The sequence below is a fragment of the Pelobates fuscus genome, chromosome 10 (genome assembly GCF_036172605.1).
Source record: "Pelobates fuscus isolate aPelFus1 chromosome 10, aPelFus1.pri, whole genome shotgun sequence".
Classification (NCBI taxonomy): Eukaryota; Metazoa; Chordata; class Amphibia; order Anura; family Pelobatidae; genus Pelobates; species Pelobates fuscus.
This window is the reverse complement of record NC_086326.1, coordinates 150418753-150444666: the sequence shown is the minus strand read 5'-3', so window position 1 is coordinate 150444666 and position 25914 is coordinate 150418753. Positions and strand designations below refer to the sequence as shown.

Sequence of the window (25914 nt, the reverse complement as noted above, 5' to 3'; positions counted from 1 at the left end):
TATCCCAAAAAACTAAATTGTGCCCCATCGTATAGATATAATAATTTTCTCTCTCCCCTCTACCATATCCTTGAGTTATACTTCCCCATCACAAAGACAGGAAGATGGGATGAAGTAATAGTAGTGTATTTTGTGAATATATCCCTTACCGGTCTCTTCAGCTGGTAGTCCATCTCTGAGACTTGATCCAGATCTCTCAATCACCTCCACCTTCTTCTAGGTTTTTTGTCCAGGAGTCACTGGATGACTTGCGGTCTCCAAACAATGGGCTCCAATGCTAGCAGAGATTGGTGACCTTGTTAGGTACCAGTGTGAGGGATATAAATCAAAGGAATTAACTTACTGGATATACACATAGCGGTCAAGCACTTTTCATCATGAAATGTGTAAATGTTAGATTTTTGTGTCTTTTTTATCATTTTAAAAGTTCTTGTGTTTAATTTGCAGAGGCCCCCAATAGTAGCATTGCCGCTGGGTAGTTCTGTAACCATTGGGGGCAGGTAGGTTTTTACTTACTTGAACCTGTCTCTCGCAGACACCTCAATCCTGTTCCATCCGGCCATCTTCACTCCTGGTACTTCAACTGCAAGGAGTCAACATCACGACTGTAATGTTGCGCATTCATGCGAGTACAGCATTGAGGTCTATGGCGGATGCTGTAAGTCAACAGGGTCCTCCATATTGTTTGCCTCTACAGCCATCACTGGTGATGACTGGGGGAGATTACAAGCTTGACAAATAACACCAATACCAAAGCAGTCTCTACTTTGTCTCAGTATTATTTGTTAGGGGGTCAACTTTTCCTACTGTAACAGATGCTACAATTCTAAGCCCATTGATCCGTGCACCCCAACTTTGGATTGAAGGTTCCGGTAGCAGCTTTTCAGGTATCCAAAGTGTTTCAAATCGGACTTATTCAAACTTATATCGGTTTATTCAAAGTCAGGCAAACAGATCATAGCAACGTGACAAGCAGTACGTGACAAGATTACATCAGAACGAAGAACAGCTGCATAGGATACATGCATATCCCAGCAAGCATGGTCATTAAGCCCTTAAGGACGGAGGCAATTGTGCACGTTCTGATCAAAACAAACCCTAGAATTCAACGATATGTCTATTCAACCATGTGATGGTAGTCCATCACTGGGGGTTGAAGTTGGACACTTTATACAGGCTCCCAGATTACTCCTATGTTTTAGTCACCCTGTGCCCATTGTAGATACAGGTTGTGTAATCTATTTGTTATTGTCCTAAACACCAAGACTACAATGATTGATTACTCCTATATAAACCTGTGTTGTGTTCAATAAAATCAGTTCTACTTCACCCTTCACTAAGTCTTGGCTAGTGTTTGTGTGAGACAGCTATACTCTCTGCAAGTGAGCTTAATCACTTTGAGCTGTAGCACCGGACCGTTTCAGGATGGAAAACTCTTGATAGACCACAGTCAAGCAGCAGCGACTGTGGGTTGAAGCGCTACGGGTGTCCAGGTTAAAGCTGCGAACGTGCTTGGCGTAGGTACCAAGCTGGGGTGCCAGGCGGTCTGCCACAAACCGTAATTCACCTCTTTCATATTATTAAGTGCACCCACACTTAATATATATTATTTTGTTCAGGAGAAACAGAGCAATAATTTCACATTAAATATTAAGATATGAAATATAATTTTATAGATAAAACATAAAAAAATAAAAAAAAAGATAAACAGAAAATGTGTGAGAAATTAAGGAATGTTATTTTCTTAGTTAACTGGGAATGTCGTAAAACTGTTAGCTTGTGTTGTGTCATGAGTACACAGTAACTCTCATATCCAGGTATTATGGAGTTTTGGAAAGTTACAGGGTCAAATAAACTGCCCTTTCACCGATTATATCATTGGCATTCTATATTTTACAGCTCTAAAACAACTCATATTTGAGTTCAGTAAAGTCTCACAAGTACAATAGTACCCCCTCCTCTTTGTGTGGGTAGATGAAGACCAGGGCCGGCGCTAACATTAAGGCGAATAAGGCATTCGCCTAGGGCGCCGGCCTCTGGGGGGCACCCACCGGGAGTTTTCCTGGTGGGCTGTCCTGCTGCTGCCTAGGGCTGGTGTGCTGGGCGAGCGGCTTCTTAGCCACCCCCTAGCGCAGTCATTCAGCTGCTGGGCTCTCTCTGCAGCCACTTGCCTGCTCGGGAGCGGGATATGCTGTAACCCCAGCACCCGAGCAGAGCACTCAGCTTCCAGCAGGCAGGGGAAGCCGGGACATGACTTGGTATCCCGGCTGCCCCCTGCCTGTGAACACCAGAAGCACTCTGAGGGGAGCAGGAAGCAGCATGTGCTCACAGTGCACGGCTCTCCTGCTCACCCCACCAGGAACAGCACCAGCTACCTGCAGGATGGACCCCTCTGCTCCATTCACAGCACTTATGAATGGTCCATCTGAAGGTAAGGGGAACTGATTATGTGTAGGAGTGTATGATGGTAAATTAGTTTGTGTTTATTGAATTGCTGTGTTTCTGTGTGTAAATAAAGTGTGACTATATGTAAAGTGGTGTGAGTTTGTGCTTGAGTGACAGTGTGTGTGTTAGTGAGAGTGTGTAAGTGGCACTGTGAATGTCACTGAGAGTGTGTGTGTAAGTGAAACTGTGTGTGCATGTCAGTGACAGTGTGTGTGTGTGTGTGTGTGATACTGTGTGTGTTAGTGACTGTAAATGACATTGTGCATGTCAGTGAGAGTGTGTAAGTGACACTGTGTATGTCAGTGAGTGTGTGTGTGTGATACTGTGTGTGTTAGTGACTGTAAAGGACATTGTGCATGTCAGTGAGAGTGTGTAAGTGACACTGTGTATGTCAGTGAGTGTGTGTGTCAGTGAAGCTGTGTGTATGTCAGCGATAGTGTGTGAGTGTCATTGTGTGTGTGTTAGTGACATTGTGTATGTCAGTGAATGTGTAACTGACACTATGTCAGTGAGAGTGTGTGTTAGTGAAAGTGTGTGAGTGACACTGTGTATGTCAGTGTTTGTGTGTGTAACTGGCACTGTATGTCAGTGAGTGTGTAAGCGACACTATGTATGTCAGTGAGAGTGTGTGTTAGTGAGAATGTGTATGTGACATTGCATGTCAGTGAAAGTGTGTTAGTGAAAATGTATATGTATGTCAGAGTGTGTGTGACAGTGTGTGTGCTAGTGTGTGTGTGACCATGTAATTAGATACTTATATATTAAATTATATTTAAAATATATGTTAATAGAATTCTATATTAAACCGAAAAAATGTTAGTAGTAACATAAATTAAATCTCAATATTATTACAAATGAAACAGCACCAAATGCACTGAAAAAGAGAGTGTGGATATATTTATTAGGCAGTATGTGTCTATTGATGTATGCATTAGGCAGTACGTGTGTATTGATCTATGCATTCGGCAGTATGAGTGTATGAATGTATTTATTAGGCGGGGTGTGTGTGTGTGTGTGAGGATTTATGTAATGTGCATATGGTTGATTGTATGTAATAGGCAGTCTGTGTGGATGGATGTATTAGGCAGTGTGTTTATATGGATGCATATACTGGATGAGTGTTTCTATGCAGTGTGTTCATTACAATTCAGAATTTAGTAAATAAACCTGTGAGAGAATGTAGTTGCCTTCATGAGAGGGCCGCAAAATGGATTGCTGCCTAGGGCGTCAAGAATCCTTGCACCGGCCCTGATGAAGACCCTGTGGGACACGTCATCTGCCCACACTAAATAGCGCTGTAAAATTGCTGCGCATGCCCAGGTAAAGATTTGGGCATTCGCTATTGTCGACCACCCAGCAGTTCGTCAATTTGGCTGCGTTTAACTAGCAGCCGGGGAGGTAAATATGCAGCAGTCTACTTGTGTGTGGTCCAGCTGTTCGGTGCTTCGAAAGTTTAAAGGGGCATTGTGCTAAGTCTTAATAGACACAAATAGTAGATTTTAAAGGCAATACATCCCAGGGACCATAGTCAAAAGGTAAAAGGCTAGCAAGTAGTCCTCTCCAAAACCCAGTGGCGAAGTGAATTTCGTCACAGGGGCTATCCAACTAAACGGGGGACATTAGGTCTCCCTTGGCCCCCACCCATGAGCAGCGGGTGTGGGCCCTAAATGACAATGAGGGGGGGACCTAGTGCCCCCCTGGCCATCACCCATGAGCGGCCGGTGGGAACGCTAAATGACAATGAGGCGGGTGGGGTTCCTAAAAGACAATGGAGAGGGACCTATTGTCCTCCCACCCGGCCCCCACCCATGAGTGGCGAATGGGAGCGATAAAAGACAATAAGGAGGGGGACCTACTGTTCCATTACCCTGTCCCCCACCCATAAGTGGCTGGGAGGGGACCCTAAAAGATAATGGGGTGGAGGAACTATCCATGTTATATATATGATGTATTGATTTGGTTATTGGTTTAATCAGCTGATTAGTGACAGCATTCCATTACTGATACTGTATCCTCCCTGCTGCTCACTGATTAATGATCTCTCTCTCCATGTTACTCTCACTCTCTCCATGTTACTCTCACTCTCTCCATGTTACTCTCACTCTCTCCATGTTACTCTCACTCTCTCCATGTTACTCTCACTCTCTCCATGTTACTCTCACTCTCTCCATGTTACTCTCACTCTCTCCATGTTACTCTCACTCTCTCCATGTTACTCTCACTCTCTCCATGTTACTCTCTCTCTCCATGTTACTCTCACTCTCTCCATGTTACTCTCTCTCTCTCCATGTTACTCTCTCTCTCTCCATGTTTCTCTCTCTCTCCATGTTTCTCTCTCTCTCCATGTTACTCTCTCTCTCTCTCCATGTTACTCTCTCTCTCTCCATGTTATATATATGATGTATTGATTTGGTGAACACCGGAAGCACTCTGAGGGGAGCAGGAAGCAGCATGTGCTCACAGTGCACGGCTCTCCTGCTCACCCCACCAGGAACAGCACCAGCTACCTGCAGGATGGACCCCTCTGCTCCATTCACAGCACTTATGAATGGTCCATCTGAAGGTAAGGGGAACTGATTATGTGTACGAGTGTATGATGGTAAATTAGTTTGTGTTTATTGAATTGCTGTGTTTGTGTGTGTATAAAGTGTGACTATATGTAAAGTGGTGTGAGTTTGTGCTTGAGTGACAGTGTGTGTGTTAGTGAGAGTGTGTAAGTGGCACTGTGAATGTCACTGAGAGTGTGTGTGTAAGTGAAACTGTGTGTGCATGTCAGTGACAGTGTGTGTGTGTGTGTGTGTGTGTGTGATACTGTGTGTGTTAGTGACTGTAAATGACATTGTGCATGTCAGTGAGAGTGTGTAAGTGACACTGTGTATGTCAGTGAGTGTGTGTGTGTGATACTGTGTGTGTTAGTGACTGTAAAGGACATTGTGCATGTCAGTGAGAGTGTGTAAGTGACACTGTGTATGTCAGTGAGTGTGTGTGTGTCAGTGAAGCTGTGTGTATGTCAGCGATAGTGTGTGAGTGTCATTGTGTGTGTGTTAGTGACATTGTGTATGTCAGTGAATGTGTAACTGACACTATGTCAGTGAGAGTGTGTGTGTTAGTGAAAGTGTGTGAGTGACACTGTGTATGTCAGTGTTTGTGTGTGTAACTGGCACTGTATGTCAGTGAGTGTGTAAGCGACACTATGTATGTCAGTGAGAGTGTGTGTTAGTGAGAATGTGTATGTGACATTGCATGTCAGTGAAAGTGTGTTAGTGAAAATGTATATGTATGTCAGAGTGTGTGTGACAGTGTGTGTGCTAGTGTGTGTGTGACCATGTAATTAGATACTTATATATTAAATTATATTTAAAATATATGTTAATAGAATTCTATATTAAACCGAAAAAATGTTAGTAGTAACATAAATTAAATCTCAATATTATTACAAATGAAACAGCACCAAATGCACTGAAAAAGAGAGTGTGGATATATTTATTAGGCAGTATGTGTCTATTGATGTATGCATTAGGCAGTACGTGTGTATTGATCTATGCATTCGGCAGTATGAGTGTATGAATGTATTTATTAGGCGGGGTGTGTGTGTGTGTGTGAGGATTTATGTAATGTGCATATGGTTGATTGTATGTAATAGGCAGTCTGTGTGGATGGATGTATTAGGCAGTGTGTTTATATGGATGCATATACTGGATGAGTGTTTCTATGCAGTGTGTTCATTACAATTCAGAATTTAGTAAATAAACCTGTGAGAGAATGTAGTTGCCTTCATGAGAGGGCCGCAAAATGGATTGCTGCCTAGGGCGTCAAGAATCCTTGCACCGGCCCTGATGAAGACCCTGTGGGACACGTCATCTGCCCACACTAAATAGCGCTGTAAAATTGCTGCGCATGCCCAGGTAAAGATTTGGGCATTCGCTATTGTCGACCACCCAGCAGTTCGTCAATTTGGCTGCGTTTAACTAGCAGCCGGGGAGGTAAATATGCAGCACAGTCTACTTGTGTGTGGTCCAGCTGTTCGGTGCTTCGAAAGTTTAAAGGGGCATTGTGCTAAGTCTTAATAGACACAAATAGTAGATTTTAAAGGCAATACATCCCAGGGACCATAGTCAAAAGGTAAAAGGCTAGCAAGTAGTCCTCTCCAAAACCCAGTGGCGAAGTGAATTTCGTCACAGGGGCTATCCAACTAAACGGGGGACATTAGGTCTCCCTTGGCCCCCACCCATGAGCAGCGGGTGTGGGCCCTAAATGAAATGAGGGGGGGACCTAGTGCCCCCCTGGCCATCACCCATGAGCGGCCGGTGGGAACGCTAAATGACAATGAGGCGGGTGGGGTTCCTAAAAGACAATGGAGAGGGACCTATTGTCCTCCCACCCGGCCCCCACCCATGAGTGGCGAATGGGAGCGATAAAAGACAATAAGGAGGGGGACCTACTGTTCCATTACCCTGTCCCCCACCCATAAGTGGCTGGGAGGGGACCCTAAATGATAATGGGGTGGAGGAACTATCCATGTTATATATATGATGTATTGATTTGGTTATTGGTTTAATCAGCTGATTAGTGACAGCATTCCATTACTGATACTGTATCCTCGCTGCTGCTCACTGATTAATGATCTCTCTCTCCATGTTACTCTCACTCTCTCCATGTTACTCTCACTCTCTCCATGTTACTCTCTCTCTCTCCATGTTACTCTCTCTCTCTCCATGTTACTCTCTCTCTCTCCATGTTACTCTCTCTCTCTCCATGTTACTCTCTCTCCAAGTTACTCTCTCTCTCTCCATGTTATATATATGATGTATTGATTTGGTTATTGGTTTAATCAGCTGATTAGTGACAGCATTCCATTACTGATACTGTATCCTCCCTGCTGCTCACTGATTAATGATCTCTCTCTCCATGTTACTCTCACTCTCTCCATGTTACTCTCACTCTCTCCATGTTACTCTCTCTCTCTCCATGTTTCTCTCTCTCTCCATGTTACTCTCTCTCTCCATGTTACTCTCTCTCTCTCTCTCCATGTTACTCTCCCTCTCCATGTTACTCTCTCTCTCTCCATGTTACTCTCTCTCTCGCTCTCTCCATGTTATATATATGATGTATTGATTTGGTTATTGGTTTAATCAGCTGATTAGTGACAGCATTCCATTACTGATACTGTATCCTCCCTGCTGCTCACTGATTAATGATCTCTCTCTCTCCATGTTACTCTCTCTCCATCTCCATGTTACTCTCTCTCTCTCTCTCTCTCTCCATGTTACTCTCTCTCTCCATGTTACTCACTCTCTCTCTCCATGTTATATATATATGATGTATTGATTTGGTTATTGGTTTAATCAGCTGATTAGTGACAGCATTCCATTACTGATACTGTATCCTCCCTGCTGCTCACTGATTAATGATCTCTCTCTCCATGTTACTCTCTCTCTCTCCATGTTACTCTCTCTCTCTCTCTCCATGTTACTCTCTCTCTCTCTCTCCATGTTACTCTCTCTCTCTCTCCATGTTATATATGATGTATTGATTTGGTTATTGGTTTAATCAGCTGATTAGTGACAGCATTCCATTACTGATACTGTATCCTCCCTGCTGCTCACTGATTAATGATCTCTCTCTCCATGTTACTCTCTCTCTCTCTCTCCATGTTATATATATATATGATGTATTGATTTGGTTATTGGTTTAATCAGCTGATTAGTGACAGCATTCCATTACTGATACTGTATCATCCCTGCTGCTCACTGATTAATGATCTCTCTCTCTCCATGTTACTCTCTCTCTCTCTCTCCATGTTACTCTCTCTCTCTCTCTCCATGTTACTCTCTCTCTCTCTCTCTCCCCATGTTACTCTCTCTCTCCCCATGTTACTCTCTCTCTCCCCATGTTACTCTCTCTCTCTCTCTCTCCATGTTACTCTCTCTCTCTCTCCATGTTACTCTCTCTCTCTCTCTCTCCAAGTTACTCTCTCTCCATGTTATATATATGATGTATTGATTTGGTTATTGGTTTAATCAGCTGATTAGTGACAGCATTCCATTACTGATACTGTATCCTCCCTGCTGCTCACTGATTAATGATCTCTCTCTCCATGTTACTCTCACTCTCTCCATGTTACTCTCACTCTCTCCATGTTACTCTCACTCTCTCCATGTTACTCTCTCTCTCTCCATGTTACTCTCACTCTCCATGTTACTCTCACTCTCTCCATGTTACTCTCTCTCTCTCCATGTTACCCTCTCTCTCTCTCTCCATGTTACTCTCTCTCTCTCCATGTTACTCTCTCTCTCTCCATGTTACCCTCTCTCTCTCTCTCCATGTTACTCTCTCTCTCTCCATCTCCATGTTATATATATATGATGTATTGATTTGGTTATTGGTTTAATCAGCTGATTAGTGACAGCATTCCATTACTGATACTGTATCCTCCCTGCTGCTCACTGAATAATGATCTCTCTCTCCATGTTACTCTCTCTCTCTCCATGTTACTCTCACTCTCTCCATGTTACTCTCTCTCTCTCTCTCCATGTTACACTCTCTCTTTCCATGTTACACTCTCTCTCTCCATGTTACACTCTCTCTCTCCATGTTACACACACTCTCTCTCCATGTTACACACACTCTCTCTCTCTCTCTCTCCATGTTACACTCTCTCTCTCTCTCCATGTTACACTCTCTCTCTCCATGTTACACTCTCTCTCTCCATGTTACTCTCTCTCTCTCCATGTTACTCTCTCTCTCTCCATGTTACTCTCTCTCTCTCCATGTTACTCTCTCTCTCTCCATGTTACTCTCTCTCTCTCCATGTTACTCTCTCTCTCTCTCTCTCCATGTTACTCTCTCTCTCCATGTTTCACTCTCTCTCTCTCTCCATGTTTCTCTCTCTCTCCATGTTACTCTCTCTCTCTCTCCATGTTATATATATGATGTATTGATTTGGTTATTGATTTAAACAGCTGATTAGTGACAGCATTCCATTACTGATACTGTATCCTCCCTGCTGCTCGCTGATTAATGATCTCTCTCTCCATGTTACTCTCTCACTCTCTCTCTCCATGTTACACTCTCTCTCTCCATGTTACTCTCTCTCTCTCCATGTTACACTCTCTCTCTCCATGTTACACTCTCTCTCTCCATGTTACACTCTCTCTCTCCATGTCACTCTCTCTCTCTCTCTCTCCATGTTACACTCTCTCTCTCCATGTTACTCTCTCTCTCTCCATGTTACTCTCTCTCTCCATGTTTCTCTCTCTCTCCATGTTTCTCTCTCTCTCCATGTTTCTCTCTCTCTCCATGTTATATATATGATGTATTGATTTGGTTATTGGTTTAATCAGCTGATTAGTGACAGCATTCCATTACTGATACTGTATCCTCCCTGCTGCTCACTGATTAATGATCTCTCTCTCTCCATGATACTCTCTCTCTCTCTCCATGTTACTCTCTCTCTCTCTCTCTCTCCATATGTTACTCTCTCTCTCTCCCCATGTTACTCTCTCTCTCTCTCTCTCCATGTTACTCTCTCTCTCTCCATGTTACTCTCTCTCTCTCCATGTTACTCTCTCTCTCTCCATGTTACTCTCTCTCTCTCCATGTTACTCTCTCTCTCTCCATGTTACTCTCTCTCTCTCTCTCCATGTTACTCTCTCTCTCTCTCCATGTTACTCTCTCTCTCTCCATGTTACTTACTCTCTCTCTCTCCATGTTATATATGATGTATTGATTTGGTTATTGGTTTAATCAGCTGATTAGTGACAGCATTCCATTACTGATACTGTATCCTCCCTGCTGCTCACTGATTAATGATCTCTCTCTCTCCATGTTACTCTCTCTCTCTCCATGTTACTCTCTCTCTCTCTCTCCATGTTACTCTCTCTCTCTCTCCATGTTATACTCTCTCTCTCTCCATGTTACACTCTCTCTCTCTCTCCATGTTACTCTCTCTCTCTCTCTCCATGTTACTCTCTCTCTCTCTCTCCATGTTACTCTCTCTCTCTCCATGTTACTCTCTCTCTCTCTCCATGTTACTCTCTCTCTCTCTCCATGTTACTCTCTCTCTCTCTCCATGTTACTCTCTCTCTCGCTCTCTCCATGTTACTCTCTCTCTCTCTCTCTCTCCATGTTACTCTCTCTCTCTCTCTCTCTTCATGTTACTCTCTCTCTCTCCATGTTACTCTCTCTCTCTCTCCATGTTACTCTCTCTCTCCATGTTACTCTCTCTCTCTCTCTCTATGTTACTCTCTCTCTCTCTCCATGTTACTCTCTCTCTCTCTCCATGTTACTCTCTCTCTCTCTCCATGTTACTCTCTCTCTCTCTCCATGTTACTCACTCTCTCTCTCTCTCCATGTTACTCTCTCTCTCTCCATGTTACTCTCTCTCTCTCTCCATGTTACTCTCTCTCTCTCTCCATGTTACTCTCTCTCTCTCCATGTTACTCTCTCTCTCTCCATGTTACACTCTCTCTCCATGTTACCCCCTCTCTCTCTCTCCATGTTACTCTCTCTCTCTCTCCATGTTATATATATGATGTATTGATTTGGTTATTGATTTAATCAGCTGATTAGTGACAGCATTCCATTACTGATACTGTATCCTCCCTGCTGCTCACTGATTAATGATCTCTCTCTCTCTCTCCATGTTACTCTCTCTCTCCATGTTACTCTCTCTCTCTCTCTATCCCTCCATGTTACTCTCTCTCTCTCTCTATCCCTCCATGTTACTCTCTCTCCATGTTACTCTCTCTCTCTCTATCCCTCCATGTTACTCTCTCTATCCCTCCATGTTACTCTCTCTCTCTCCATGTTACTCTCTCTCTCTCCATGTTACTCTCTCTCTCTCTCTCCATGTTATATATATGATGTATTGATTTGGTTATTGATTTAATCAGCTGATTAGTGACAGCATTCCATTACTGATACTGTATCCTCCCTGCTGCTCACTGATTAATGATCTCTCTCTCCATGTTACTCTCTCTCTCTCCATGTTACTCTCTATGTCTCCATGTTACTCTCTCTCTCTCCATGTTACTCTCTCTCTCTCTCCATGTTACTCTCTCTCTCTCTCTCTCCATGTTACTCTCTCTCTCTCCATGTTACTCTCTCTCTCTCCATGTTACTCTCTCTCTCTCCATGTTACTCTCTCTCTCTCCATGTTACTCTCTCTCTCTCTCTCTCTCCATGTTACTCTCTCTCTCTCTCCATGTTACTCTCTCTCTCTCTCCATGTTTCACTCTCTCTCTCTCTCCATGTTTCTCTCTCTCTCCATGTTATATATATGATGTATTGATTTGGTTATTGATTTAAACAGCTGATTAGTGACAGCATTCCATTACTGATACTGTATCCTCCCTGCTGCTCGCTGATTAATGATCTCTCTCTCCATGTTACTCTCTCACTCTCTCTCTCCATGTTACACTCTCTCTCTCCATGTTACTCTCTCTCTCTCCATGTTACTCTCTCTCTCTCCATGTTACACTCTCTCTCTCCATGTCACTCTCTCTCTCTCTCTCCATGTTACACTCTCTCTCTCCATGTTTCTCTCTCTCTCCATGTTTCTCTCTCTCTCCATGTTATATATATGATGTATTGATTTGGTTATTGGTTTAATCAGCTGATTAGTGACAGCATTCCATTACTGATACTGTATCCTCCCTGCTGCTCACTGATTAATGATCTCTCTCTCTCCATGATACTCTCTCTCTCTCTCTCCATGTTACTCTCTCTCTCTCTCCATATGTTACTCTCTCTCTCTCTCTCCATATGTTACTCTCTCTCTCTCCCCATGTTACTCTCTCTCTCTCTCTCTCTCTCTCTCTCTCTCCATGTTACTCTCTCTCTCTCCATGTTTCTCTCTCTCTCTCCATGTTACTCTCTCTCTCTCCATGTTACTCTCTCTCTCTCCATGTTACTCTCTCTCTCTCTCCATGTTACTCTCTCTCTCTCTCCATGTTACTCTCTATCTCTCCATGTTACTCTCTCTCTCTCCATGTTACTTACTCTCTCTCTCTCCATGTTATATATGATGTATTGATTTGGTTATTGGTTTAATCAGCTGATTAGTGACAGCATTCCATTACTGATACTGTATCCTCCCTGCTGCTCACTGATTAATGATCTCTCTCTCCATGTTACTCTCACTCTCTCCATGTTACTCTCACTCTCTCCATGTTACTCTCTCTCTCTCCATGTTACTCTCTCTCTCTCTCCATGTTACTCTCTCTCTCTCTCCATGTTACTCTCTCTCTCTCTCCATGTTACTCTCTCTCTCTCTCCATGTTACACTCTCTCTCTCTCTCCATGTTACACTCTCTCTCTCTCCATGTTACTCTCTCTCTCTCCATGTTACTCTCTCTCTCTCCATGTTACTCTCTCTCTCTCTCCATGTTACTCTCTCTCTCTCTCCATGTTACTCTCTCTCTCTCTCCATGTTACTCTCTCTCTCCATGTTACTCTCTCTCTCTCCATGTTACTCTCTCTCTCTCCATGTTACTCTCTCTCTCGCTCTCTCCATGTTACTCTCTCTCTCTCTCTCTCTCCATGTTACTCTCTCTCTCTCTCTCTCTCCATGTTACTCTCTCTCTCTCTTCATGTTTCTCTCTCTCTCCATGTTACTCTCTCTCTCTCTCCATGTTACTCTCTCTCTCCATGTTACTCTCTCTCTCTCCATGTTACTCTCTCTCTCTCTCTCCATGTTACTCTCTCTCTCTCTCTCCATGTTACTCTCTCTCTCTCTCCATGTTACTCACTCTCTCTCTCTCTCTCTCTCCATGTTACTCTCTCTCTCCATGTTACTCTCTCTCTCTCTCCATGTTACTCTCTCTCTCTCCATGTTACACTCTCTCTCCATGTTACCCCCTCTCTCTCTCTCCATGTTACTCTCTCTCTCCATCCCTCCATGTTACTCTCTCTCTCTCTATCCCTCCATGTTACTCTCTCTCCATGTTACTCTCTCTCTCTCTATCCCTCCATGTTACTCTCTCTATCCCTCCATGTTACTCTCTCTCTCCATGTTACTCTCTCTCTCTCCATGTTACTCTCTCTCGCTCTCTCCATGTTATATATATGATGTATTGATTTGGTTATTGATTTAATCAGCTGATTAGTGACAGCATTCCATTACTGATACTGTATCCTCCCTGCTGCTCACTGATTAATGATCTCTCTCTCCATGTTACTCTCTCTCTCTCCATGTTACTCTCTATGTCTCCATGTTACTCTCTCTATCCCTCCATGTTACTCTCTCTATCCCTCCATGTTACTCTCTCTCTCTCCATGTTACTCTCTCTCTCTCCATGTTACTCTCTCTCTCTCCATGTTACTCTCTCTCTCTCCATGTTACTCTCTCTCTTTCTCCATGTTACTCTCTCTCTCTCTCTCCATGTTATATATATGATGTATTAATTTGGTTATTGGTTTAATCAGCGGATTAGTGACAGCATTCCATTACTGATACTGTATCCTCCCTGCTGCTCACTGATTAATGATCTCTCTCTCCATGTTACTCTCTCTCTCTCCATGTTACTCTCTCTCTCTCCATGTTACTCTCTCTCTCTCTCTCCATGTTACACTCTCTCTCTCTCTCTCTCTCCATGTTACTCTCTCTCTCTCTCTCCATGTTACTCTCTCTCTCTCCATGTTACTCTCTCTCTCTCTCTCCATGTTACTCTCTCTCTCTCTCTCCATGTTACTCTCTCTCTCTCCATGTTACTCTCTCTCTCTCCATGTTTCTCTCTCTCTCTCTCTCCATGTTTCTCTCTCTCTCTCCATGTTTCTCTCTCTCTCTCTCTCTCCATGTTACTCTCTCTCTCTCTCCATGTTACTCTCTCTCTCTCTCTCTCTCCATGTTACTCTCTCTCTCTCTCTCTCCATGTTACTCTCTCTCTCTCCATGTTACTCTCTCTCTCTCTCTCCATGTTACTCACTCTCTCTCTCTCTCTCCATGTTACTCACTCTCTCTCTCTCCATGTTACTCACTCTCTCTCCATGTTACTCTCTCTCTCTCTCCATGTTACTCTCTCTCTCTCTCTCCATGTTACTCTCTCTCTCTCTCTCCATGTTACTCTCTCTCTCCATGTTACTCTCTCTCTCTCCATGTTACTCTCTCTCTCTCCATGTTACACTCTCTCTCTCTCTCCATGTTACTCTCTCTCTCTCTCTCCATGTTACTCTCTCTCTCCATGTTACTCTCTCTCTCCATGTTACTCTCTCTCTCTCCATGTTACACTCTCTCTCTCTCCCCATGTTACTCTCTCTCTCTCCATGTTACTCTCTCTCTCTCTCCATGTTATATATATGATGTATTGATTTGGTTATTGGTTTAATCAGCTGATTAGTGACAGCATTCCATTACTGATACTGTATCCTCCCTGCTGCTCACTGATTAATGATCTCTCTCTCTCTCTCTCTCTCTCCATGTTACTCTCTCTCTCTCTCCATGCTACTCTCACTCTCTCCATGTTACTCTCTCTCTCCATGTTACTCTCTCTCTCCATGTTACTCTCTCTCTCCATGTTACTCTCTCTCTCCATGTTACTCTCTCTCTCTCTCCATGTTACACTCTCTCTCTCTCCATGTTACTCTCTCTCTCTCTCTCTCCCCATGTTACTCTCTCTCTCTCCATGTTATATATATGATGTATTGATTTGGTTATTGGTTTAATCAGCTGATTAGTGACAGCATTCCATTACTGATACTGTATCCTCCCTGCTGCTCACTGATTAATGATCTCTCTCTCTCCATGTTACACTCTCTCTCTCCATGTTACTCTCTCTCTCCATGTTACTCTCTCTCTCTCTCTCTCTCTCTCTCTCTCTCCATGTTACACTCTCTCTCTCTCTCCATGTTACACTCTCTCTCTCCATGTTATATATATGATGTATTGATTTGGTTATTGGTTTAATCAGCTGATTAGTGACAGCATTCCATTACTGATACTGTATCCTCCCTGCTGCTCACTGATTAATGATCTCTCTCTCCATGTTACTCTCTCTCTCTCTCTCTCCATGTTACTCTCTCTCTCTCCATGTTATATACATGATGTATTGATTTGGTTATTGGTTTAATCAGCTGATTAGTGACAGCATTCCATTACTGATACTGTATCCTCCCTGCTGCTCACTGATTAATGATTGGCAGCATTACCGGGTCACATGATGCTCCCGGGGGCGGGGTCACTGACCTGTAACCAGTAATAACCCCAATAAACACAATGATCCCCGAAACCCCGAGCCTCACCCTCCGCTCCCAGCGGCTCAGCACGATCTGCACGGCGCACACATATGACGTCAGTGAGGGCAATGAAACCGCCTGGGGAGGAGCTCTGACACACCGGAAATGACGTCAGTGACCTCACCCCCGCCATGATGGATGTGGGCAAAGCTCCTATTAATCCTTATTAGTAGTATGGGCAATAGGCAGCCATTAGCGCTAAGATAGCAATATGGAGAGTGTTAATAATGTGATAAGGAGGAGATAATAGGAAATAGAGAGATATTGTTTATTATAATGAGCCTGGAGTGACACACCCGGCGCCATGATGGATGTGGGCAAAGCTCCTATTAATCCTTATTAGTAGTATGGGCAATAGGCGGCCATTAGCACTAAGATAGCAATATGGAGAGTGTTAATAATGTGATAAGGAGGAGATAATAGGAAATAGAGAGATATTGTTTATTATAATGAGCCTGGAGTGACACACCCGGCGCCATGATGGATGTGGGCAAAGCTCCTATTAATCCTTATTAGTAGTATGGGCAATAGGCGGCCATTAGCGCTAAGATAGCAATATGGAGAGTGTTAATAATGTGATAAGGAGGAGATAATAGGAAATAGAGAGATATTGTTTATTATAATGAGCCTGGAGTGACACACCCGGCGCCATGATGGATGTGGGCAAAGCTCCTATTAATCCTTATTAGTAGTATGGGCAATAGGCGGCCATTAGCGCTAAGATAGCAATATGGAGAGTGTTAATAATGTGATAAGGAGGAGATAATAGGAAATAGAGAGATATTTTTTATTATAATGAGCCTGGAGTGACACACCCAGCGCCATGATGGATGTGGGCAAAGCTCCTATTAATCCTTATTAATAGTTATGGCAATAGGCGGCCATTAGCGCTAAGATAGCAATATGGAGAGTGTTAATAATGTGATAAGGAGGAGATAATAGGAAATAGAGAGATATTGTTTATTATAATGAGCCTGGAGTGACACACCCAGCGCCATGATGGATGTGGGCATAGCTCCTATTAATCCTTATTAGTAGTATGGGCAATAGGCAGCCATTAGCGCTAAGATAGCAATATGGAGAGTGTTAATAATTTGATAAGGAGGAGATAATAGGAAATAGAGAGATATTGTTTATTATAATGAGCCTGGAGTTACACACCCGGCACCATGATGGATGTGGGCACAGCTCCTATTAATCCTTATTAGTAGTATGGGCAATAGGCGGCCATTAGCGCTAAGATAGCAATATGGAGAGTGTTAATAATGTGATAAGGAGGAGATAATAGGAAATAGAGAGATATTGTTTATTATAATAAGCCTGGAGTGACACACCCAGCGCCATGATGGATGTGGGCAAAGCTCTTATTAATCCTTATTAGTAGTATGGGCAATAGGCGGCCATTAGCACTAAGATAGCAATATGGAGAGTGTTAATAATGTGATAAGGAGGAGATAATAGGAAATAGAGAGATATTGTTTATTATAATGAGCCTGAAGTGACACACCCGGCGCCATGATGGATGTGGGCAAAGCTCCTATTAATCCTTATTAGTAGTATGGGCAATAGGCGGCCATTAGCACTAAGATAGCAATATGGAGAGTGTTAATAATGTGATAAGGAGGAGATAATAGGAAATAGAGAGATATTGTTTATTATAATGAGCCTGAAGTGACACACCCGGCGCCATGATGGATGTGGGCAAAGCTCCTATTAATCCTTATTAGTAGTATGGGCAATAGGCGGCCATTAGCACTAAGATAGCAATATGGAGAGTGTTAATAATGTGATAAGGAGGAGATAATAGGAAATAGAGAGACATTGTTTATTATAATGAGCCCGGAGTGACACACCCAGCGCCATGATGGATGAGGGCAAAGCTCCTATTAATCCTTATTAGTAGTATGGGCAATAGGCGGCCATTAGCGCTAAGATAGCAATATGGAGAGTGTTAATAATGTGATAAGGAGGAGATAATAGGAAATAGAGAGATATTGTTTATTATAATGAGCCTGGAGTGACACACCCGGCGCCATGATGGATGTGGGCAAAGCTCTTATTAATCCTTATTAGTAGTATGGGCAATAGGCGGCCATTAGCACTAAGATAGCAATATGGAGAGTGTTAATAATGTGATAAGGAGGAGATAATAGGAAATAGAGAGATATTGTTTATTATAATGAGCCTGAAGTGACACACCCGGCGCCATGATGGATGTGGGCAAAGCTCCTATTAATCCTTATTAGTAGTATGGGCAATAGGCGGCCATTAGCACTAAGATAGCAATATGGAGAGTGTTAATAATGTGATAAGGAGGAGATAATAGGAAATAGAGAGATATTGTTTATTATAATGAGCCCGGAGTGACACACCCAGCGCCATGATGGATGAGGGCAAAGCTCCTATTAATCCTTATTAGTAGTATGGGCAATAGGCGGCCATTAGCGCTAAGATAGCAATATGGAGAGTGTTAATAATGTGATAAGGAGGAGATAATAGGAAATAGAGAGATATTGTTTATTATAATGAGCCTGGAGTGACACACCCGGCGCCATGATGGATGTGGGCAAAGCTCCTATTAATCCTTATTAGTAGTATGGGCAATAGGCGGCCATTAGCGCTAAGATAGCAATATGGAGAGTGTTAATAATGTGATAAGGAGGAGATAATAGGAAATAGAGAGATATTGTTTATTATAATGAGCCCGGAGTGACACACCCGGTGCCATGATGGATGTGGGCAAAGCTCCTATTAATCCTTATTAGTAGTATGGGCAATAGGCGGCCATTAGCGCTAAGATAGCAATATGGAGAGTGTTAATAATGTGATAAGGAGGAGATAATAGGAAATAGAGAGATATTGTTTATTATAATGAGCCTGGAGTGACACACCCGGCGCCATGATGGATGTGGGCAAAGCTCCTATTAATCCTTATTAGTACTATGGGCAATAGGCGGCCATTAGCTCTAAGATAGCAATATGGAGAGTGTTAATAATGTGATAAGGAGGAGATAATAGGAAATAGAGAGATATTGTTTATTATAATGAGCCTGGAGTGACACACCCAGCGCCATGATGGATGTGGGCAAAGCTCCTGTTAATCCTTATTAGTAGTATGGGCAATAGGCGGCCATTAGCGCTAAGATAGCAATATGGAGAGTGTTAATAATGTGATAAGGAGGAGATAATAGGAAATAGAGAGATATTGTTTATTATAATGAGCCTGGAGTGACACACCCGGCACCATGATGGATGTGGGCAAAGCTCCTATTAATCCTTATTAGTAGTATGGGCAATAGGCAGCCATTAGCACTAAGATAGCAATATGGAGAGTGTTAATAATGTGATAAGGAGGAGATAATAGGAAATAGAGAGATATTGTTGGGTAGGGGAACCAGCCGTCTCCCCTTCCAATGACATGCCCAGCCACTGGGGAGGGAAACCAGTTGTCTTCCCTCCCTGTAAGGCACTCTGCCGCTGGGGAGAGAGACCGCCTGTCACTTCTCCCAACATCACACTTGGCTGCTGGAGGGGGAAACAGACTGTCTCCCCTTTGGCCTGCAAGGTACACTGCCGCTGGGGAGGGGAGACGATGCTCTCCACTCCCTGCACTTCACACTGCCGTTGGGGATCTGGGCCGACTGCCCAGCACCCCTGTAAGGCCGGGAGAGAGACCGCCGTTCCATCTCTACCTGCCATCTGTGGGTCTTCCTAGGACCAGTCTATGAAGTCCCTCAGTTCTGGGGCTGGTTGGGGAGTAGATGGTACAGACCCCAGGTCTCCTGATGACAGGCTTAGTTGTTAGGGAGGAAGGACGAAACTCAACGCTCCCAATGGTGTACAGTCCATAAGCCCCCTCAGGTTAGAATCAGGCAGTGTTACTGTATCAAATAAAAGGCCATAATCCGGTTCGAACTCCCCCTGCTCTGGTGGTACCTGCAGGGTATAGGATGACTGACTGGAACTGATCAGGTGCTGGTAATCCTGCTCAAGCTCCCATTCCTGGACGGCCAATTCAATCAGGTCTGGCTCCAGGTCTTCAGCCATAGGGAGATCCAGCATGGCCTCTCTATAGTTAAGTATGTCCCAAAGCCGGGATTCTGCTGCACTCCCAAAGTCCGGTTCCACAAAGGCCCCCCATAATAAACCAGGGCCATTGCTCTCCTTGCCCTCCGTTTGTCGAACTTGGCCATTCCGTGAACCCGCTGAACCGCGTACCAACGTAGCGCTTGGTACGCATCATCGAGAACCAGTTCCCTCCATGCCAGTGTATCAAGCTGTATCACCAACTCTTCCTGGGGCTGGTCTCCCAGCATAGGCATCTGTAGGGCCACTCGAGCTTGTAGTCGCTGCTCCCTGCTGGGAAGGTGCTCACCTCGCCAACGCTGGACACCCTCCAGAGTTTCTTCCCACATCTCTTGTCTTGCGTCCTCTCTGCATGCCAACCTGGTTGCCTCTGCTATTGGCTTATCCAGTGTGGCCAAGATGCTCTGTAACCTCCGGTTAAACTCATCTTCCACTTCAAGCTCTGTCCAGGGACTCGCTGGCTCTATGTCGCTCCATATTGATTCCTGTGTCTCTAAGGTGCTGTTCCTCTCTGTAGTTTGTTGGACCCCCTGTCTTAGTACAAACTCCTGTACTTCTGTCATGGTTCTGGAGATAATCTCTGTTGGTGGGTGTTACAAATTGCTATTTGTAACTGGCCCTTTAAATGATAAACTGCCATTTATCACTGGGCATTGGAGAATCTTGTTTGCCAGCCTCCTTCCTCATGACTATGGCCCCTGGAAGATTGTGCCCCTGAAAACGTATTAACTTTTATTGGGTGTGTATGGCCCTTTAAGAACCGTCTGGGGACATATGATGACTTTGGTGCACAATGCTCCTTTAAGACTATGTCCCCAGACCTGTAAAATAACTTGTTCCTGGCTTTCTCCCTCTTGGTTCAGTAAATGGGGCTTACTGAACCAAGTACCACACAGGCAGACCACCCAGAAGTTAAAGTGTGCAGGCAATTTACCTCCCAGGCTGTGAGGTTACTGCAGTTTAATTGCCGACCGCTGGGTGGCCGCCATTCGACAGTCGAACACGTGGCGGCGGCCATCTTTGTTCAGTCGAACACGGTCAGCGGTGTATGCTAAAGATCCTGTGGAACTAAAATCGGATGCGCAAATACACGAACACCGCTAACCCTTACCTTCTTCCATCCTGAACTTGCAGCTCCAGAGACTAAGTCCCGTTCTGCATGAAATTGACCGACCGCACAGCCCAAATCTATGGAACTGTTTTGGGCAGGAAATTGTGCTTGCGGTCGGTCCTAAAGGACTTCCGTGTAACTTTTGATCCGCTGGAGGGATTTGTAAGATTTTTTTGGAAGTGTTTATGTTTGATGTATGCTGTGTTTAAATATGTAATTTTTATGGAGATTGAATGTATGGTTTTAAAGTTAGTGTATGTGTAAAAACTATTTTTACTGTGTGTAATAATTATGTTAACTGCTTATCTGAGGGGAGGGGATGTGTGGGTTGTACTGTTATTTGATTGGTTATTTTATGCCTCCCCCTGGGTGTGTTCTGTATGTGCACAACCGTAATAAAAACCAGGCTGGGTGTGCCAGCACCTCAGACCTCTTCTGACCCTCAATACGTAGCCTTGTCTCGTTATTGGAGGGAACTGCTATATCACACTGGGGATTGCTATGCTCTGCATACTCCCTTGAGCTTTAATCACTTAGCTCTTTTAAGAGCTTGTTCCGGATACGCTCTCCTGGAGGAGAGGTCTTCCCCACACGGTCCTGGAGGACAGAAGCCCATCCAGGGTGGAAGGAAGACGGCGCGGCTCCAGTTAAGCTACGGCGGTTGTGGAGTCTGCGGTGGTTGTGGTGTCCCTAGTGCGGTGCTTGTGGTCCTCGGCACCAGCTAGGAAGCGTCAATGGAGGGTACTCGGTCGGAGTACACGGAGCTCCGTTACAATTGGTGGCAAGCGGTGGGATCGTTCCTACAGCCATAAGGACAGCTACAGAACACCATTTCTTTGGATTTTACAATTTGAGGGCAACGCATGTCTGAGTACAGCGACCCTGACAGCACCAGGATGGAACCAGCAGTGGAGTACGATGAGGGTGACATGGATGACCGGGATGCATTAAGGAAAGGCATCTGGTACCAGGCCCTGGATAATGTACAATACCAGCGGGGTGAGAGTCTCCCCAGTGAAGAGCAGCGGTTGCAGAAGCAAGTGGCCCTGCGGATGCCCTTCCTGGGAAAGCAGCCCCTGGAGGAATGGGTGAAGGAACTAGAGCACCGGGTATGGCAGGAGCTATGGTTGGAGGATGCCCAGGTGCTCTGGTGGTATATGGCACAGTATATACCCTGGACAGCCGAACATGACAAGCCAGAGGGAGAGGAGTTTGATGGTCCTGGCTTGTTATGGGAGTCCTTTGCAGAACCTGGCTTCGGGAGCCCTGCGCAAACCAGACTTCAGGACATTTTCTATGAGAGGGAGGCTAGGCATGAGTGGGATGACCCCCATGATGTAGAGCAAGACCTGGCTCACCTAGCAACCCTGGAGTGGGAACTGGAGCAGGACTACCGAGATCTCTTCCACTCCATTGGGAAGGCTCAGCAGGACAGTAAGGTGACAGACCCAGTCTCCATTCCCCAGCGGCCGTGTGAATTATTGGGAATTGGGAGCCTAGTCTCCATTCCCCAGCGGCAGTGTAATATGCAGGGAATTGGGAGCCCAGTCTCCATTCCCCAGCGACCGTGTGATTTATTGGGAATTGGGAGCCCAGTCTCCATTCCCCAGCGGCAGTGTGAATTGCAGGGAATTGGGAGCCCAGTCTCCATTCCCCAGCGGCAGGCTGAGTTACAGGGGGCAGAGGTCGTTGTTCCTGCCCCCCAGCAGCAGAGTGATATGCCGGGAAGGCAGTGTGAAATGCAGGGAGAGGAGAGCAGCGTCCTCCCTCCCCAGCGGCAGGCTGAGTTACAGGGGGCAGAGGTAGTTGTTCCTGCCCCCCAGCAGCAGAGTGATATGCCGGGAAGGCAGTGTGAAGTGCAGGGAGAGGAGAGCAGCGTCCTCCCTCCCCAGCGGCAGGCTGAGTTACAGGGGGCAGAGGTAGTTGTTCCTGCCCCCCAGCAGCAGAGTGATATGCCGGGAAGGCAGTGTGAAGTGCAGGGAGAGGAGAGCAGCGTCCTCCCTCCCCAGCGGCAGGCTGAGTTACAGGGGGCAGAGGTAGTTGTTCCTGCCCCCCAGCAGCAGAGTGATATGCCGGGAAGGCAGTGGGAAGTCCAGGGAGAGGAGAGCAGTGTCCTCCCTCCCCAGCGGCAGCGTGATTTTTTGGGAATTGGGAGCCCAGTCTCCATTCCCCAGCGGCAGTGTGATGTGCCGGGAATTGGGAGCCCAGTCTCCATTCTCCAGCGGCAGTGTTATTTGTTGGGAATTGGGAGCCCAGTCTCCATTCCCCAGCGGCAGAGTATCCAGCAGGGAATAGAGAGCCCAGGCTCCTTTCCCCAGCAGCAGAACTCTGTATTGGGAGGAGAAACAGTCGGTCTCCCTCCGCAAAGACTGGAAGTATGTATGGGAGAGGAGCTTGTTACCACCTCTCCCCAGCGGCGGATCATTAATGGGCAGGGAATAGAGAGCTCAGTCTCCATTCCCCAGTGGCAGAGTGTTCTATCGGGAGAGGAGCTTGTTACCCCCTCTCCCCAGCAACAGCTTAATGTACCAGGGGGAGACTGTAAGCCCCACAGCTGTGCAGATGGGACCGTGGTCTCTGCACTTACCACACAGGGGGTAGGGATGGTCGGTCCTACCCCCCCACGACAGGGCTGTTTAGCCAAAGGGGAGACAGTCGGTCTCCCCCTTCCGCAGCAGAGCTATGCACCTAAGGGGGAGACAGTCAGTCTCCAGCAACCAGGCTCCAACCAGACTACTCCGGTGGTAGTGCTGGCACCAGGACAGAGTACCGCTGGTCTCTGCCCACTCAGCAACCCACCAAGGCAGCCTACCAGTCCCCCACACAGCCGTGGTGAGGCACCTGGACATGGACAAGTTTCTCCTCTACCCAGGTGTAGTAACCATTTATTGTGGGTGGGCTGTACTGTTTTTTCTGCTTTGTGGGTGGGATGCTGGACTAACAAGGGCACTGCATGGCAGGAGGTCAGGTACCCTGTTAGTCTGTTTGGAAAGAGGGAGAGATGTGACGAGACCAACCTCGCCACATTGCATTGGAGGAGCCTGGTTGCCCGCCTGCTGCCTTTGGATTATGGACCGGCAGCTAAAGGGTTAATTTTACTGTGCAGAAGGATTTATTTCTCCCTTTCTGCACAGCCGTTCGGTAGATTCTATCTACCGAACAAACAGCCTGTTTGCAACCTCCCCAGAGCCGTGGGAAGCCGGCCGGCGCCGTTAATTGGCCACCCAGGAGCTGGAGTGTGCTGCCAATTTACCTCCCTGAAGCTGCGGTTAACCGCAGCTTAATTGATTGTTACTGGGTGGCCGCGGTTACACTTAGCGGCCGCTAGGTAGCGGTGTTCTGGAGCTCCCCGGGCAGCCAGCGCTTTTCTGCCCGGCTTTCATGCACCAAAATCGGACACTTTTACGTGCAGGCACCGCTGAACCTCCAGCCCCTGGTTCTAATTCATATGGATTTGGTGAATGCAGGGAAATTCGGTATTTTATGTTGGAAGAATGTTTTAACCCAGATAGCCATGCCATGGAGCCTGTTCGTGTAATTAAAGACTTTGGCTCCATGGCAATTAAACTGTATTCGTGTGGTCTGAGTGCCATTCACCTAATAATGTGCGCTCAGACCTGAGCTATCTGGGGATATGTTACATGTCTGTGTTTTATGTATAAAATGTGTCTTTATGTATTTTAAAGTGATAGTCTGTCTTTGTGTCCCCACGTGTGTAATGGAATTTTGCCTTTGTCCTGGGAGCTAATTGAATTACTTCTCCAGGGCAGAGGGGAGGAAACCAGGATGCATTGTGGGGATGTTTTACTGCTGTATCTACTGAAATGCTAAATGTCTGTCCATTGTTACAGTCTTCCATCTGGTCCCCTAGGGGAGTGTCCACCAGGTGGGAGACCTGCATAAATACAGGGGCAGGTAGCCCTCAATAAACAGACCACTGCTTGACCCTCAACACGGAGCCTTGTCTCGTTCTTGGGGGGATTCACTGTATTCTGATAGGGACTGACTGCCAGGAGTGTAAGCCGCTTGGGAGCTTTTCCTGTTCGTCTGCAAGCAGCTATTCGTGAGGTTCCAATTCGGGAGTTTGGAGTGCTACCTTATTCCCTTGTATGCAGATCGGGAGTTTGGTGCATTCACTTATATACAATTCGTGAGTTTTGGTGAATTTACAGCTGTGCCTGTCTGTGAAAAGGGGATTATCGCCTAAACGGATTTTAACCCCTTGTCTGCTGAAACGGTCCGTTACAATTGGTCCTTCCTCCCCAGCGGCAGTGTATACCCCAGGGAGCTGAAGGTGTTGTCCTTCCTCCCCAGCGGCAGTGTGTACCCCAGGGAGCTGAAGGTGTCGTCCTTCCCCCCCAGCGGCAGTGTGTACCCCAGGGAGCTGAAGGTGTCGTCCTTCCTCCCCAGCGGCAGTGTGAACCCCAGGGGGCCGAAGGTGTCGTCCTTCCCCCCCCAGCGGCAGTGTGAACCCCAGGGAGCTGAAGGTGTCGTCCTTCCTCCCCAGCGGCAGTGTGTACCCCAGGGGGCCGAAGGTGTCGTCCTTCCCCCCCAGCGGCAGTGTGAACCCCAGGGGGCCAAAGGTGCCGTCCTTCCCCCCCAGCGGCAGTGTGTGTTACAGGGAGCTGAAGGTGCCGTCCTTCCTCCCCAGCGGCAGTGTGTACCCCAGGGAGCTGATGGTGTCGTCCATCCTCCCCAGCGGCAGTGTGTACCCCAGGGAGCTGAAGGTGCCGTCCTTCCTCCCCAGCGGCAGTGTGTACCCCAGGGAGCTGATGGTGTCGTCCATCCTCCCCAGCGGCAGTGTGTACCCCAGGGAGCTGAAGGTGCCGTCCTTCCTCCCCAGCGGCAGTGTGTACCCCAGGGAGCCGAAGGTGTCGTCCTTCCCCCCCCAGCGGCAGTGTGAACCCCAGGGGGCCAAAGGTGCCGTCCTTCCCCCCCAGCGGCAGTGTGTGTTACAGGGAGCTGAAGGTGCCGTCCTTCCTCCCCAGCGGCAGTGTGTACCCCAGGGAGCTGATGGTGTCGTCCATCCTCCCCAGCGG

General features: G+C 46.0%; 1 protein-coding gene across 1 annotated transcript in view; it reads right to left on the bottom strand.

Moving 5' to 3' along the window:
• LOC134574864 (zinc finger protein 850-like) overlaps window positions 1-15724 on the bottom strand; it is a 97439-nt gene extending 81715 nt beyond the window's left edge. Inside the window, exons 1-2 of the mRNA XM_063433915.1 lie at window positions 15685-15724; window positions 150-342 (exon numbers count right to left, since the gene is read on the bottom strand). Of these exons, the coding sequence (XP_063289985.1) occupies window positions 150-173 (24 nt within the window). The 5' untranslated portion in view covers window positions 174-342; window positions 15685-15724. The remainder of the gene's footprint in view (window positions 1-149; window positions 343-15684) is intronic.
• Between the last annotated feature and the right edge of the window lie 10190 nt (window positions 15725-25914).